The 18,925-nt window shown below is 38.1% G+C and overlaps 1 protein-coding gene across 2 annotated transcripts in view; it reads right to left on the minus strand.

Annotated features, from left to right (window-relative positions):
• LOC139725351 (serine/threonine-protein phosphatase 6 regulatory subunit 3-like) overlaps positions 1–18,925 on the minus strand; it is a 58,668-nt gene that overhangs the window by 20,729 nt on the left and 19,014 nt on the right. Inside the window, exons 1-7 of one of the 2 annotated variants that reach the window (XM_071636437.1) lie at positions 17,742–18,137; positions 8,047–8,131; positions 5,310–5,389; positions 3,621–3,780; positions 2,843–3,094; positions 1,873–2,051; positions 335–448 (exon numbers count right to left, since the gene is read on the minus strand). In XM_071636437.1, coding sequence (XP_071492538.1) covers positions 335–448; positions 1,873–2,051; positions 2,843–3,094; positions 3,621–3,780; positions 5,310–5,389; positions 8,047–8,131; positions 17,742–17,746 — 875 coding nt within the window. In that variant the 5' untranslated portion in view covers positions 17,747–18,137. Of the gene's footprint in view, positions 1–334; positions 449–1,872; positions 2,052–2,842; positions 3,095–3,620; positions 3,781–5,309; positions 5,390–8,046; positions 8,132–17,741; positions 18,138–18,925 lie in introns of those variants that run through there. The other variant, XM_071636438.1, reaches the window with a different exon arrangement.

An 18,925-nucleotide genomic window follows, 5' to 3' on the forward strand; every position in this document is an offset into this window, starting at 1 on the left:
ATTTTTGCGTACAGATATTTTCGCGAATTGCTACTTGGAGGACATTTTCGCGTGTTGTTAATTTCGCGGTTCAAAGGCGATTCGCGAAATTCGCGAAAATAAAACCACCGCGAAAATTTCAGCTTGTACAGTAATACTCCATTGCAATTCAAACAACAAAAGATGCTTTGAGACCTTGTTATAAACTCTCCCATTTCCAGAGAAGTAAAAAGAAAAGCTTTGTATTTGTACAGTATTGCAACAAACTATATTCTCTCCCTCAGCACACATTGGAATAAAACTCAACAGCATTATAAAAGATGAAGATTGAATGCGTATGAAACAGACCACTCACCCTTGTTTCCTAAACTCCAGTAATGACAGCAAAATTGAAATACCATTGACTATTGCAGACTCTGATAATGTTCCTTTGAACATGTGTTCTAGCAGCTCTGACACTGTCTCCTCCCTGTGAAATATACAAAACCAACAAAATAAATAAATAGAATATAAACATTTACACATTAAGTGCTATGTGACTCACTACATTAATCAAAGAATGGAAGTTATAAAAAACAACAAGCGTTTCATTTTTTTTTCATTCTTTAGTAATCGCAAAGTTGAGGCAAATAACTGAATTAAGTTTCACCACACCTATTCACTTCACTAAATGATGTTTTCCGTCAGACACACAATCAGTCTTTTGTCAAGTTTTTGATGGAACTTATCAATTCAGAATGACACCACACCTGTAAAGTAACAAGTTGTGCAAAAGCATGGACAGAACAACTTAATTGCTCTGTCTATCAGCCACAGATGGAAATTAAATGAACTTTGAATTAAGGATTGCATGCCCCTTTTCACAGCAATCCCGATAATAAGATACTTTTTATATGCTGGTATATTGTAGAGGTAGATAATTCAGAATTTCCCTCAAATAAAACTGGAAACTTCCCAATGATTGAGGATGTACAAATTCTAAAGACTTCCATTGAATTTATTCACACCTAGAAAATATCCAATTGTTATTCTTGATACAGAAAAGGGGCATATTCTTGAGTCATGTGGGGTTAATTTTTCGTTTTCCTCAAAACTCTGGAATCATTACCCTAAGATTTCATATATGTGACTGTGCATGACAAAACCACCAAAAAGTCGCACACGCTGATTTTGCGTGAGGACTGAAAATAAGTGAAATGGGTCAACCTAGCCGATCTTGACTTTTTCATATTTTCTGAAAGAGTAAGTCTTCTTTTACATTATGCTAAAATTTGGGATCATAAAATGGGCAGGAAAGTGTGTTTTTGAACAGTTTATCTCAAACATTGTTGGTAGAATAGTGTGATTAGTAGTGTCTTTAGAGTCCCCTCTTCATTTCTGAAAAACCTTGTACACACTCTTCACTTTCAACTCTAATAACTATTGAAAAGGTAATGCTACTGCTTTGAAAGTTGGCATTAATTATGGAAAGAATGTGTCAATGAGGCAGGCTTATTTTCAGTTTAATCTGATAATCTCTTCATTGTTGTTACTCTGGTGGATTACTTCCTGTTTTTTGTCCCATTCATCACACAGCCAGCGTGGTTAGGCTAAGATTAAACGCTTGAATAGACACTGTACTTCAGAGCCTCTTTTCTCAGTTCACACTTTTCCTGAGTTTGTATGTTCTTTCCAGTATTTAGATAGGTTAGGAGAGTCCATTTGATTAGAGTTATACATCATTTTAAAGCTTAAAGTCTGCTCTTTCAGAATATGGTCTTAACTAAAAATTCATGTCTGGTCTGTGTGGTGCAGGGTCACATATGATGTTGGGAAACACTTCTCTTCCGCCATGCAAAATTTTGTGACATTTGCAAAAGGGAAATACAAGCTTTACAAACCAAATGCACTCACATTTCTACAGCAGTGAGGAGAGGATCGTTCTCGGCACATTCTTGCAGCTGTGACATGTGCTCTCTGGAGAGTCTGACAATGTCACATAACGTCTGTGCTGCGTTGCTGTGTGTGTCCTCTGACTGCTCAGCGTCTATAAGATCTACTAGTCTCTGAATGAATCTCTGCTCATTTAACCACTGCCAGGAAGGGGGGTGGAGAAAAGACCAAGAAAAGTTGGTAAAGTATGAATATCAGCACATATATGTATACAAACATATATACTACATATACACCATACATACATGAAATGATATGTCGCACTTTGAAATCCCTTGGATGACACAGTACTGTACAAGCTGTTATTTTCGCTAGCATTTATATTTCACGAATCACTATTGGACTGCAAATTTTACACGCGAAAAGGTCGTCATATGCTAAGGTAATAGTGCACCTACGATATCCTCGGTGTCAAGTGGCAAAAAACAACATCTCGCAAAAATGTCTGTGACCTCTGTGACAAAAATAACAGCTTATACAGTATATATAGCAAAAATAATATTACAAAAACACTCTTATGCGTCATCTTTCTTGTGACAGTGCATGGAAATGCCATAAAGGTAACTGACTTGAAAAATTGATAAATGACACTGGTGACATCGCAGTCTGTTACCATTTTTCCTATACTCTTTACAACACTTTTCAAAAGCTAGTGACATGTTGCTGTGCACATTGGTATGGTAAGGAACTGCATTTTTACAGTAAGTGTCTTGATTGCAGAAGGCATAATTCTGATAAATAAGGCGAATGAATAAATGAATGACTGAATGAATTTATCAATGGATGTAGGATATGATGATGAACTGTCAATGGAGAACCAGAAAGTGCAAATTCCTTAGAAATGGAAGTGTTATGTCCTTTGGGTTCTGATGGTATACAGCAATACTAGAATTGATACGAGTAGCTCGACACAACCGACTTGTGGACTTACATTGAGGAATGCTATCCTAATTTCGGGTGACTCGATGCAGGTAATTAGCCTAAGGATGAGGTCCATGACTGCTGAGACTTCTAGATGTGACAGGAGAACACCTATGCAGTCTTCTTTGCCTTTGATGTACTCCACAACCACTTCTGGTTTTCTTGACAACAGGGAGCCTATTGTTTTACTGAAGAAACTTGCTAGAAGGGGGTTGAGTGGTGCCGGCTTGTCCAGAAATGACCAGAGTTTAGTGAATGCCGTCTGCAGATGTGAGAAGACATGGCATACTCGGTGTTAAAATATTCTGATGCCATGTAAATATCGCATGCTTCGATGCATGATCAATGTTAGATACTGCAAAACATACATTTTGTCACTTAACAAGATAATATAGCACGAAAGGAAAGAAAAAAAAAATAAACTAACCCAATAAAATTACAATCAGGTACATCTTTTCAAGACATTAACATTCTTCAACTTTGGTAATCATTAATTCTAAAATTGAATACATCATAACAAAACTGCACGTTTGGAAAAAAGAAAATGAGTCAACAAGCACAATGTGTAGCTGGACACTCCCCAAGTCCCTCACTGCCCTTCTGTGTAGACACACATAGGATACTTGTCATTACAATGTAGTTCTCTCTGTTCAGCTTCTATCTATCAAAGCTAATTCAATGACAAAATGCTTTCCCTATAATAAGATACAATAGATTTCACAGACTCTCATAAAGGGAAAGTTTACTGGTGTAGAACATCACACACAGGTATTTAAATACCCACTCACCTCGGTATCTGCGAGTTTGTCACATATAGCAGCTACATCAGCTGTGAGGAGCTCACAGGCCATGTTGGGGTTCTTGTACTGTACTGACTCATGGATGTCTTGGGACGGTTCAGTTGTGATCAGGTTGACTAGTTCCTCTATTACATCTGTCCTCACAAGGCTGAACACAAACAAAGCATGTTTACAGGTAGTGAATGAATTTCTTACTAGCAAATCTGAACATCTCTGCAATGAACACATTTAATGTTAGCCTACGTATCTATCACTTAAGACATTTTCCTTTACTATGTGGCTTGGTAATATCGATTTGACAACTTTGCTGGCACCAACAGCATGTACAAAGCACTATTTACAGTTAGTTCTGATTCAGTCTTTCATAAAATTCCAGACAGCACTGTAAAACCAGGAATATTTGTGCACATTTTAATATCCCAAATTTCATGAATGAATTTCACGAGCCAAAAAAATGCAGGAAAAAGTTCTTGTCTACACTGTATGCATTACTGCCCGTGACAATTTGCGGAAATTTCATGCCGTGAAAAAAGGTTGTCCGCTCTTATTCACAAAAATTTCATGTAAAACAAAAAACAAAAAATTCATGAGAAAATACCTTGCTTTACAGTAAGTTTTTCAAAGTTGAGTTCTCTCCAGCTCTTCTTATAAACAGCATAACATGAGAAAACAATTAATCTACTCTGAATGGCTGTTGCACTTTAAGGTTGCTCAAGATATCTTGCTGTAAGATGTGATCACTGAATGGCCAAGTGAAAGTTGCACCAAAAAAGCACTTACAAAGCACATTAACATACACTTTTACATTCCTCATGCATTGTATGATTATTGGAATAAGTAAACATAGCCCAAGGTGCAACAACGGAAATACCTTAAATTACATAAAGCTCTTGTTCACATTTTCATCTTTTACATAGAACATAACCACTGAAACATATACATTTACAACAACTTGATGATAAAGAAATACAAATTAACATTGACCACCTAACTAAAATATGCACTGGTTCACAATAAAGCATCAGAACACGCTGTCACAGGGACCTGATCGAGTACAGACCGTTTTTTTTTTTTTTTTCACACCTCAGGCGACAATTAAGAGTTACCACATCTAGCAGTCTATCCTCGCATTAATTAGTATTACATAACAGCAAGGCCCGCAAGTCACTTACATTATACACTGAGTCATCTTACAGATTTTTAGGTAACTGTGTGAGTACATGAATGGATATAATCTAACATCAACACCTAGCAGCATGTACGGGATGGTCTCCGAATGATTTGACTTGATATGATTTATTTGATATAATAATCAGTGGTGCTTCACTGTTCTCCACAAAAATTTTGTCTCCTGCTTCCGAAACTCAGAGCAGCTCCTAAACTGTATTGCAAACAACAATTCAAATTGGCAATTCATTTTGTCTATCATGTGCTCTATAAGCTACAATCAACATGCCAAAGTGACAACTATTGATATTACTGCAAATTCAAATCTGAGGTCCATTGCACCAACTTCTTCAGATTAATGCCAGTTTATCACTGTGATCTCTTTATCACAAATTACGACATTGAGCTGCCATCGACAGTCATTTTATACATGTGAGCTAGTGTTATACTTCCATCATCTACAAGCCTTGAAATACAGGCATTCCTTTACAAGGGTCAAAATTTACTTACAAGTCAACTAGTTTCTTGTTCTGTGCTTTGCATTCTTGCAATACGTCGTCTTCCTCTAGTACTTCTGTAAGATTCACATCCTGATTGGAATGAAAAGCAACGTGAAAAAACATAATAGCACACATAGATGAATCAGATGAAATTGCTTTCTTAAAGGGTTATCACTCTCAGGCATTTCACCAATACTGTAATATTCAATCAGAATAAATTGAGAGCATGTAAAAATCATGAGATAAAGAACATCATCAACTGGGTGCCAGTGCAGTAGTCTTTGAGAATAGATCTCTCCCTCCCCTAAACCAACCAATCAACCAACAAACAGTGAGGTTTCACCTGCTCCTTTCATCGCTGCTTTGGAGAAGCAATCAATGGAAAAAAACAGCAAAATTACTATTCACAAATAATTTTTTTAAAATAGATGAAGTTACTTTTTAGCTCCCTTAAACATCTTGGCAGACCTTCATGGTTCTACTCAAAATACTCTTACATCTCAATACAACAAACTCCTGCAAAAGAGTAATGGCAATAATACAATATGCAATCATTTTGTTCTTGCAATAGTGGATAAGAGAATATTGACAAAAACAAACACATAAAGCGAAGTCTCTACAGTTCAGTAATAACAACTTGGGAGATGCTCAGGTACATGATGATATGGTTTGCGACATTAAGTGTCATGTTGAAAAGCAATAAACCAGGCTCTAGCAAGACCGAGCCAACGCTCAGGATATGACTGCATGTGAGTCTTCCGTTTCTTCAGTTAGGAATGGAAATCGCATCATTTACACTGATATCCCCTCCATCAGGAACGCTTAATCCCATTTACGTGATGGGGAGAGCGGGAAAAAGAGAGGGGGAGAAAAGAGGGCACAATGGTTTTGTACAGGTGTTCTGGAAGAACCACCTGATGCAGCAATTGCACAGGAGTCAATTTCACCTGTGAGTAGCATGCAACTCGGTATTCACGTGGCCCTTGCTTCAGAAATGCATTTGGCAGTAGGTATTTAAGTGGACTGAAACTCCATGTTAAATGTGATTTAACTAGAGTCAAATGTAATGAATAGCCACATTTTCATTAGAAATAGACATGTTACAAAAAATAGGGTATGGATTTTGATGTGTCATGTATTCCAAAACAGTGGTATTTGGTTGTGATGACATGCACATTATTAAGGCAAAGATGTCATTGTGTCAAAACCATATCCATTCTTTCATTCTCTTGCACACACGATAAATCCCCCAAATATTTGTGACTGCACATTACATGAGGCAAAGATGTCATTGCATCACAACTGTATCCATTCTTTCATTCTTTTGCACACAAAATAAATCCCCCAAATATTTCTGATTGATAATCCCTTCCTAATCAAAGTCACAGTCAGTTATGAAATCTCTACAATATTTGATATACAGGGCATTTCTTGTGCATCATTATTCATTTAAAAACACACACACGCACAAGATATTTTGAAGATATTCAGAGACTGATAAGATAATTACACCAGTTTGGTAACAAATTGTGCAGAAAAGGAGAACTGTCTAACTTCTTTCTACACTAACATAATGTGTCATAATAAATCCGAACATGAAAAAAGAATTGGTTGGACACAAGGGCCCAAATTCAAGAAGGCGCTACAATTGAAACCATGGTTCAAACCATGGACAATTTGTATGGAGCGCCAAGTGTCGCATGGCCTATTTCGTTACGAAATCAGTCATTTATGATCATTTCATCTACAATATGCTGTCATTTCGTTACGAAATGACTGATTTTGCAAGGAAATATGCCATGCGACGCTTGGCGCTCCATACAAATTGTCCACGGTTTAAACCACGGTTTAAATTGTACCACCTTCGGGCCACGGTGGTCACCAATAGTGATTCATAGGCCCTATACCCGCAGGTTGCAAGTGATTTGATGTTGTGTCATCAGTGGACGGGCTGTCAGGGTCAAAAGAAGGCATGCTGTGCTAATCCTGCAACTGCCCAATATCTACTAGTTGTGGCTGAGCTTACAAAAGTTACATCATCTTGTGCTTTGCCATGTATAGGTCAACCTCCAGGATAAACAAGGGTTTCACAGACACGAAGACGAGCGGAATGAGGGCACTAAGCCCACATATATCATATGACTTCCACTTCATTATCTTACTTTGTATGCGGCACCAAATGAATTACTTCCTCGGCAGCATATGAATCATATAATCTTCGGCTGATTGATGGGTGCCACAAAATTGTAATTATCCCATCACTTTCTAATTGATGAGCCAACCCGAGGGAAATACCGGTTTAACTATGGAATGCTCAAGAAGTTACAAGGCAGCAAATTTTATAACATTGATGCCACAAAACAAAAGAAATTTTAAAGTCATTCTCACCCTCCTCCATCTCTCATTTCAAAGGGATAAAAAAAGAAGAAAAATAACAGCTCATACACTCCTGTATTACGATGGTTAACATGGCTGGCCAGCTGAAGATGTTCCATACTAGCTACAACTCACTAAGCCACAAAGCAAATAATGTAATGAGGGCATTCATACACCAACTGATTTCTGTAAAATTTTGCCTACAAGCATCTACACTATATGTGCACAACCTACTTCCCTTGTTTTGCACATTCCTTTTCACCCCTTTGTACAACATCCCCCCTTTATAAAATAATTTTTCCATGCATCATTTCTCAAAAAGAATTTCAACACACCCACACTGGGAAATCCCAATATATTAAGAACCTTACCTCTTTTTCTAGTAGCGTGTCAATATGTGACGTAGTTGGCATTCCAAACCTCCAAAACATGGCGAAGGTGTCTGAGGCAGCATGCCTGCACACAAAAAAGAAAAGAGAAAAGCATATTATTAAGGACAATGTCTATAGCACCTTTCATCTGCCCAGAAGAACGAAAACATACTGATATTCACAAATTCAATGGCATTCTTTCTGCCACACACTGATTGACCTGTACGGCCACAGCACTGGTCCAAAATAAGAAGGCAAAGAGCTTCCCTTTAAACATTAGTTTGCCAGTCATAGCAATCTCATCTCTCACACAAAAATGCAAATTGAAGTTTTGTTTACACTCACATAATCCACAACTGTTACACCAGTAACTTGCTATCATTGCAGAATATGCTAAAATCAAAGCCAGCTAGAGCCACATCATGTTAAAATCAAGATGATGTACATTGCATTTTATTGAAACTGCAATCATTTCAGTTGTGGAAGAGTTTTCCATAAAACAGAGCTGCAGCACAGCATGTAGCCATGACAGTCCCAATTCTTGGAAGTACATTCCTTGTCTCGCTAACTGACCAGGGTATTACATTATACAAGTTGTCAACAATACAAAAAAAAAAATAAATAAATCGTAGTTAAGTTCCAAACATCACTGCTCAACATAAATCAGAATAGACTAACTACAGACATAAACAGAATGACTCTTTACACAGTAATACTTGGTCTTTTCATTTGACAAGTGAATGAAAATGTTTTTATATTTGCCTTTATAGTTGTTTTTTTCCAAAACTAGTATCCAACATTAAAAACACTTTGCAAATAATTCTACACACATACATACCTAAAGGGAATCACTTTTTTTTTTTTTTTTTGGGGGGGGGGGGGGGGGGGGGGGGGACAAAATGCACCTCACAAACACCACGTAGACATACACAAGCATTGGTTTATATTGCAAACACAGAGTGACATTTACAGTAACATTAATCCACTGAGCCATACGAGAGCCAGTCTCTCCTACCATCCTAGTTATAAATCCACTTGGTACTGACAGCCACTATGTATAGCACAAGTAGCAATGTGCCCACTGCAGGGAAACCATGCAAGATATACAATGACAACTCACATCCTCAGTGATCTGTACATTGATCCCATCTGATAAAACAAATTCACAGCAGACGGGAATAGGAAGTCCAGTTGAGGAGAGAAAAGCAGACTCCACACACGGCGGTTCCGATTAACACAAATTGCAAGTGCAAACTGGCGTATATCCCAAGCAGCGTCGAGCTAGGATATCTGCCTGCACTCTGACTCAATGTGAGATGACATTGCTGTCCACTAGAATATCCAGAACACACAAGAATCCACAACAGCCTTATCATGCAGTTTTCTTGTTGATTTCACCTAACCAGCCTTCAAAAGGTAGCATTTCTTTGAACTAGGCAGTTTCTTTGAATACTTGAGGAATATGCAGCACAGTGGGAGGTACTCAAAATGTTTCCATGGACACAAATAAAACAATAAATAGTACTGGAAATGAATTTCACTGTGTACAAAAAACTCGAGAGCTTTACCACGACGGGATTTTGCGTGGGGCAAAGGCCGACTTTCCTGTGAACACTGCACAACTGAATGAACCTACTTTCTACAGTTGTGACATGAGAGACGAGTAGAACTATTAGTCATCCCTATTGGCTATTGGTAAGACAAAGTCTACATTTTCAGACACTTGGTTGTTGTTTTTCTCTCCTTGCACACAGGAGTAAATCACGGCAGTGTTGGAGTACAGCCTTTTAGTGCAAGTGTAATGTCTGTCATCATAAATACAGAAACTCTATTGGTGAGGATTTTATAAGAGACATAAAATCCCAACACTGGATTGCAAAAAATTACGGCAAAACCTGATCCGTCTTTTTCTATTTTGGCAATCTAAAGACCAGTCTAGTACAAGACTAGATTGTCCCTGGGGCTGCTATTTTGGATGTAATTAAAGGGATATTTAGCCAGCCTTACTACACTTCCTGCATGTCCTCTCCACACCTTTCTATGCTTCCAGCTATGACTCAGCTAGTCTATATCATCAGACTTCCATATCACCACAAAACTTTTTTTTTTTAAAAGATGTTCATAAATTCATCAGAAAACTGACTACACATACTGCTGTAACCTACACCATGCAGAATGGGGGAAAAAGTTCCCTTCTTTTACTATAAAGTATGCCAAATACACATGTGTATTACACAAGCCTATCTGTGAAAATCCATTTTGTTTAAATACAACTATCTGACCTAATCAACATACAATTTTGGAGGTACACGTACTGGAAATGACAGCCTTGAAAATGAAAATGATATTCCAAACATCACAACACTTTGCTATATTTGAGCAGTAACTACTATTTTCCTACTCAATAAATGCTTTGAAACAACTCTAAGAAACATGTACAATAAATCCAAATTTATACTTATTACCTCCCCAAAAATTATAGAAGATTTGACTGGTCAAAATTCATCATATCATGGACATGCATGGGCAACCAATGCAAAGCAACAATACAAAATTTTGGAATAATACAGAAATACAGGCTACAATTTTTCATCAGGCAGAACCACAGTAAAACCATATCTGAATTTTGAATGTTTTAAAAACATTGACAATGAAATTTCTGAACCCATATCAAGACATCTCTCATTTTGTTTCACATACACACCAAAGATCACTGGACTTTTATTCACCAAGTCTAAAGACTAGACTACAGTGACCTCAACCTTAGTAGTCTAAGGTGAACGGAATTGAACCATGCATGTTATCAATCAATGGTCATTTATGGGCGGACTTGAAATATCTAACCTTCATACAATGTACCATAGTATAATATTGTCAGAGACCTTTTGTCTTTAGTACAGGTGTATGCATCATATACTGTTGAGCATATTATTATGCATGCAATTTCTGTATTATCCCATCGCAATCTACCTGTACCTTTCCCTCATGACAAGTGACACTTTATGAAGTACAATGTTTCAGAACTGAATGCAAGAAATCATAATTCCTTTTAAGCCTGAAATCCAAGGCAATGCATGTCTTAGAGATTTAACTTAAAAGATAACAGATTTGTTTTCTCTTTTTCTTTTTCCGGTTACTCTCCATGGTTAAAAACATTGAATGTCCAATCTTCTGTATTGTTATGAACACCAAAGTTATATATAAAAAAAAAAAGGAACTACAGCAAGTAGCCTGGGATTTGAAGGGTATCACTATTGCTGTTCAAATTAAAGTGTTGTTAAGTTACATGTCAGCAAAGAGAGCCTCGCAGGGTGTTATAAAGTGCGATATGACATGACCATTGCACCTTCAAAAAGTGACCTTGGAAAGGCTCACGTCATGAGGGTAGCTGCTACAAGGTTATTTTTGAAACGTTTGCCACTCTCATCGCAAAAATTTCAGTTTGGGTAGTGATCAGGGTCACATCTTTTTTATTCATTGTTCTTACTGTAAAACATTTTGTACAGTAGCTTGAGTCCTGATTATTTGCAAAGAGCTGACCTGCGCATGTACATAATAGCATACATGCTCACTACATCACACTGCCAATTCAGTAACCGCAGCGCACCACAGCTGGTCAAAATAGCAAGAAGCAATATGTGCAGTGCATTGAGAGATATCAAATTTCTTATTCTTTTTTTTGTGTGTGTGGTCCAAATCCTCACTTTACATCTTTGTGTCTATTTGCAATAAATCGCACATGGTAGCGCAATTTGAATTGCGACCTAAATCATGCAAAATAGCACGTTATTTCTTTTCACGCTGTAAAAACTTCAAAATTTTGGTCCTAATCCTGATTGCGAGCCCAATCAACATGTTACTTTGAATACAATGAGAACAGGACTTGGGTATAGAGGGAAAAGTTTTGTGTATTTGTGATGCTCTAGAGATGGACAGCTGACAGACTGGGTCCTTCAGACTTGCCTCCACCTTCAGTGGGTGACACAAAGGGATATGGAAGGAAGGAAATATACTACGTGACTGGATCAACTCTAAACTTTGAGCTCTAACTCGGGGTTTTCCACTGGAGATAATTTCTTAACTTACATTTTGTGCTACAAAAACTTGGAACTGTATTTCTCTTTCTACTCTGAGCCACACCACTGTAGTATAAAATGCAAAGAATTTCATGAACGACTTTGATGCCATAAAAGCAACTACTTGTAGGCTCTCAGTTTTCTTTTTATCTCACTGTTGCGATTAAGAGATTGTAAGTACAGTACAATGAACAAAGTGCAAGAAAGAGCATTTACAATGCCAATGGCATTAACAACTGAAAATGTGAAAAACAACACAAACTGGGTTAGAGTCCAGCTCATCAAATATTTGCACGCTGATAAAATTACAAATTGCAATATTTATCCTCATGGCATGAGAATGGGATGTTGCAATTTTGAAAATGACAACTTGGAGAGTATGTGAAAGCTCTAGAGACATATTAACACTGTCTGTATTAATGTGTCTCAATGTGTATTATTTACATCAATCACGTACAGTTTGTACCCACCCATAGCATTTGATACAACAGTGACAAAAAGGGAAAATATTTAGTACAATTTCACATGTAAATCTTTCTATGACATGAAAAATGCACCAGGTATTTTTATTTCTAGTAAAGAGGGGACAACAGATCTTCATGGATACCGTATACTCCATGTGACATTACTTCGAGTCATTTTCTGTTGCTGATCTGACTGCAGATTATGGAGCCAAAGCATGATAGTACACTCCACTCATTACATCACTTGTACTGACCAAGGCTCCCCTTCCTTTGATGCGCCTCCTTTCACTGAAAGCCTTACGGGGTATCAAGGCACACTGTCACAACGTGTACAATATACACGTATGCAATGTATGATGCCCTTTAAACTGTTTACTTGCAACCCAGCACACCATACCAGATTCCTTGTATTGACATGGCTTTCATAATGCATCCCTGAATACACAGAGCGGTCCAAAGATAAAAGAGCACGATGTAATTTATCTTCATCACTGTCTTTGTTACATGTACACACACAATATATGCTTTGAACTGGCCTGCACTTTTATACTCCATGCAAGGCCACTATGGACACAGTTTAGACTTAGAGATATCTACAATAAAAGTATTGAATGAAGATGGAAACCATGATGGTCATACAAGGTAATCACAATGATCTCTCCTTTTTCTTGAGTGCTTCAATATCCCAGCCTAATTGCAATGGGCAGTCAAAACTCCTTAGAAAGCAAGTAAAATTGTACATAATGTATGCACATTTGCATGTTAAATACTTTGGGGCCTTGCATGATTGGGCAAGTTTGTTTGTTCATTGTAGGGGGAGGGGAGAGGCAAGAATGCCATACAATGAGGTAATGGTAATCATCACTAGCCTTATCACTGGCCTCATCACAACAACCACCACCATCATAAACATTTGACTCAAATATGGCTCAAAAATTCAGAAAGCTACATGTAATATGAACAGCTCACAGTCACATACATGTATATTGTAATTGATGCACAAAACAGTCACATGCATGAAACCTTTCATTGCTGGATACGTCCATGGTCGGAATACTGTCGAGATTGGCAATGAAAAGCTAAAAAGACGGATTGGAACATTAACAAATTTCATGACGCAGAAGACAAAGTTTAAAACATTCACTGTTCTCCTCTCCACAAAAGCTTAAAACAGCACATTGTAATTTACGAACTGCTCCAGTGAGACTGGCATTAGTAAAGGCAAAATAATGTTGGTCCAAGGAGCAAAGGAAGAGAGGGAAGTTGACAAAATGTCCTTGGAAGGGACTCACAAAGTACAGTAATTTTTTCCACTGCCTCCCCCACCTCCCCATAAACAAAACTTTAACCACTATACACAATACCCACGCTGAGTAACACAACTTGCACAATGCATGAGCTTTGGCCCAAACAGCCATAACACCACTAATGACAGACTGTTGTGTTAAAGTTCAATGGTCAGTGTCAAAATTCTTATCTGAAGACAGATAACTTGTACAAGTATGCATAGCTCAGGCCTTACAGTCTGTTAGGAGTAGGCCTATGTCACATGATTTCGTTCTACTGCATACTTCCTGCATAAACAGCAGACACAATCCAACAATCCCAGGGGATGGGGGTGAAAAGGGCTGATGGAACATGCAAAAACATTGTCACCAAACCATGATGTGATCATACATGTCACTCTGAAGTTATGTAACTGTGTGAATGGTACATGCAACTGTGCTCTATCATGTTCTCTTGCATTCTGTCCCTTTACAGACTGAACAGGCATGCTACCCTCTGTGAACATGCAAAACAAAACATTTTTTTTTTCATTAACATGGCAAAATTTTGTTGCTATAATTTAGTGTATTATATATTAAATAACAAGTAGTCCCGAGACAAAAAGAACCATACAGTATAACTAAAGCCTGCCACATTGAGAAAATGACACCTATGCTCGCTAACACGATTTCACCCACACAATACATGAGAAACAAATAGAACAAAATTACAAAGAAATGCATGTATCTCTTGGTGAACACATAATCAATTCACAATTCTAAATACTCTCCAATTTCATAAAATATTCCTAATATCACACATCAATGGAAAAAGAAAAAGAAATCTAATTTCAGGGCACTCCAATTGTATAAGTAGCTTAACAGTAACGAAACGCTCACTCAATTTCAACGAATGCAAGATCATCTATTGCTCTATAAAAACAAAAAAATATGAACAAATCCTCAGAATATCAGACATAAAATCAACCGAAGACATAAGTTTTATGCGAGCGACAAGTTAAATCATTTATGTTAGAACTCGTGGATCAATATATTGCTTCAACTATTCTAGGTTCTTCTTGAGGGAGTCCATATACAAAAGCAGCACACTTTCATATGACTGCACTACGGATAAGAGGCTTACCAGAGGAGAAAATCTATTTTTGGGTCATCACCAGGCACGGCACACATAGACCACTAGACATTCCCTCTACCCATCGTGCGAGTGTCTGACAGAGTTGCTGGCTCATAGCTTCCGCCTTCCTAAAGGCCCATTTCCGCTGCCTAATCCACTCACATCAACCTAACTTTGTGCCACGTTATATCGCATGTGAATCATCCAACCCATCAAGAATAGTTGATCAAAACTTTTTTTTTTCCCCCTCCCAAGCATACTCCCTGCCTCAGATCATGATCTAATACCACAGAACTTTGGCGGCAAACTCCCTTTCACTACTCAACTGAGTGGAAATTGAATGTTCGGAAATCATAATTCACCGCTATTCCGGCATCATGCCTATAAACTCACATGTGCCGGAATCATTTTTTTTTTGTGCACATTCTTTCAATGAAAAATATGCCATAAACCTGTGCAAGGACTGTGATGGAACGATTAGTGGTTGAAAGCAGAGACCCGTTGTCATTACCTATCCTTTCCACAACATTCTTGAGAATTAACAGGCAAAGCACTGATTAACTACTGGCCAGCAAAGGTTGCCACACTCCACTAAGAACATAATGCAATAAAAAAAAAAAAAAATGTATTCTAATTTTTCGGAACGCTTGTTACCTTGAATAACAAGCAATGTGCAGTAGAATGCAGACCTTCAATGCATTATGAAACATGCTTTCTGGAAAATTTGTCATGACCACCTATTTTTCCTGTACCTGACACTATATCATCCAACAAAAGCTGGTGGGGGGGGGGGGGGGGGGGGCAGAATTGACAATCCCAGAGCTTCAATTAGATATAACTTCCCAATGGTACCAGCTCATGGTGTCACAAAATTGTATCTACTGTACCTCTTCAGGAACCAAACAAGTAACAACAATATATTATTCTTTACCGAGAGTGGCTTTTACAGTACGCACACAATACACAATTTTTTCTTTTCCTAGATTATACAGTGTCAGTAGAAGATGTCCCCTGATGATTGACATTTAGTGTTCCTGCCCTTTCCAAAGATCCCATGGGAACCACATGTACCTTTTTGATAATTCTGCATTCCCTACATCAAAGGATGACTGCTGCCAAATCTGATCAAAATGCATGAGGAAAATAATAAGGTTAATTTTACCAAAGGGGCCACCATCAGGCATCCACAATAACTGTCCACCTCCCCCATACAGCGCACACATGTCTACATACACAGTATACATTATGTACTTTGTCTATAGGATTGTATCCATGTACCATCTGGACGACTTTCCTCTATTCCTAGGAATGATTCCTGTGAAGTTTGGTCAAAATTTGATAATGGGTAAAAATGAAAATGATGTTAAAAATCCAACAGGCAATGGGAAAAAAAGAGAGGTCACAATACTAGTAGTTCTCTTTTAAGCCCTTGGCTAAAGTGAGCTGATGATGAATTTAAGTAAATTCCATAAAAGAAAGTTCCCCCAATGGAACCTCCAACAATAATGCTATAACAAAGCAAAGAATTCATATAACTGAAAGAGAGCAATTGTACAAAAAAATACCGAACTGTGCTGACTGACGGGCAGGAAAAATTCAATCGAACTAAGAGTCATCACGGTATGATGCAGTGACACCCCTTCTCCTTGTTTCACAAAAGTACCCAGGCATTTATTAGAAATTGAGCAAGGTTAAAACTCTATATTGTAACTCATTTCGCACCCTTCAGAGCTGCCAGCATTTGCACAGAACTCGTGCCCAGGTTGATCTTTATATGAAGGCAAGCCTATGGCATAAAGCAGCCTTCCTTTGGCCCAGAACCTCGCCTTGGGGACTGACAGCAAACCTTTGCAAAGGCTACATTAGTGAAGTCCCCATGTGCCATTTAACATTAGACTTCCAAAAATAACCTACAGATAGTGCACTGCTCAACAAACAAACAAACAAACAAACAAATATGAAAATATGAGTTATTACTTGACATTGAATGTCTGCCAGAAAATTATCCCGCAATAAAATCCTCATTCAAGATACAGGAGGTTTCCTTTTGGCTCAAATGGCCAAAAATGTGCAAATTACTGGGAGCTCTCAACAGAGTCCAATAGAGAAATGATACAATGAGCAAAACAAACAACATATTTTGAATACCAGCATGCTGCTAACTACAATTTCAGAAATGAAATGAAAGAATGCAAAAGGAAAACATGAAAAGGGGTGGGGGAAAAAATGTAGGGAACCAAATGCTGAACCACAGAAACCACAAAACTCAATTCTCCCTTGTCAGCATGGCTGTCTGGTATTGGGTGCATTATGTGAAAAGAACTCTTGTAGAGCGACCGAAAACAGGCACATGCATTGCACAACATGCTAACATGACATTCTCAAAACTTGAAAGAATAGACTTCATATCCACCGCCCTTTATTAAAACTGCGCTTGTTAAGTTGTTCCTTTTCTTTACCAATGTTGTTCCATGCGACCGCAAATAATTATGCCTTTCAACTTAGGACAGCTAGCTCCATCACAAGGGCAATTAGTAAACATTGCTAACGCACAAGAATTGCATACAGCAACAAGACTGGTAAGAGCACTAGCAAGACAGAAGTTGACAGATTTGTTAAGTTTTAATGATATTGGATAAAGTAAATGCTACAGTATAAGGGCATATTGTGATTTGACAATAGGCACTGCTGACTTTGGCCGAGGCATTATTCTTTCAAGTTTGTCCACATGTCGGTACACATTTGGTATACTCACATCATGATAAATGCTTTGCTGCTTTTATTTTCCAAAGCCCAGGGTTGAAAGGGTTTTTCAAACCCTGAACTAGATCACGTTACAGACAGGAAAGGTCCTATGGAGGTACAATGATGAGGAAATCCACAGATAAGCGTGCAGGCAAAGGTAGATTGGAAAGAGAGAGAGAGATGCGGTTATACTGAAGGCACAGAGACACACAGACAGAATGGAAAACATTTACAGCAATACAACACAGCACTCCACAATTTGGCAACAAATGTGAAGCGAATGAAGTGTGCAAAATCAGCATACGAAATAGATAATACTTTGGCATGCACTTTCTCTCCTACAAACTTTATCTTTAGACACAGGATTTTCAGTCATGCATGGTGTGGTGTTTGACCAATGTGCTAACACTAACAGCCAGCTATGCACACACACTCATTATGTACGATTTCACATACGTGTAGAATATAGACTGTGTATGCTCCAATACCGGCAGGCATACACACATGTGGACAATTACTAAAAAGCTGTGGTAAATGAGCAGCATCTACGCCTTTTTCATCTGGGCTTTGTCATCCGTTCATGAAATTTATAAGAAGCGGTAGCGTGGGGAGGGAAGGTTGGCCTGATTATCGATCTTCATTCGCTGCCCTCTGGGATACATACATAGGTGTACATTCTAAAACCACAGCAAAAACAGGCCTGCTGGAATAGAATTGCCCGTCAGCGAAAATGTGCATTGAAGCGTACACTCATCAGTAACATTCTATTCACTCCAGTCAACATTCTTCAGCTGTGTGTGTGTGTGTGTGTGTGTGTGTGTGTGTGCACTTTGACATAGAGATCACTGATAAACCCTTCCCTACACAATTTGTTGAGGGGATCCCTAGATATGTCCAAGTCATGCCAGCCTTCCGATTGCATGATATCCCCACACTATAAGGTCTCTATAGCAAGTTTGGTCTCGGCCATATCAAGTCTCTGTATCATTTGTAATACTACAAACAAGCCTCTGTACACACTGTCATAAGACTATTGGTTAGAACAGGGTGTCAACAGGCAATTATTTACCTTACGCTACCTTGTATCATATGCGTGCATACAAATGTACATGTAAAGATTGTGTGAAAATATGCTAATCTGCAGTCAGTGTATGAATAATTTTGTAGCAAAAAAAAAAAATACTCATTGCTGTA

The sequence above is a fragment of the Diadema antillarum genome, unplaced genomic scaffold (genome assembly GCF_040938485.1).
Source record: "Diadema antillarum isolate AM-2024a unplaced genomic scaffold, OU_Dant_1.0 seq00000035_RagTag, whole genome shotgun sequence".
Taxonomy (NCBI): Eukaryota; Metazoa; Echinodermata; class Echinoidea; order Diadematoida; family Diadematidae; genus Diadema; species Diadema antillarum.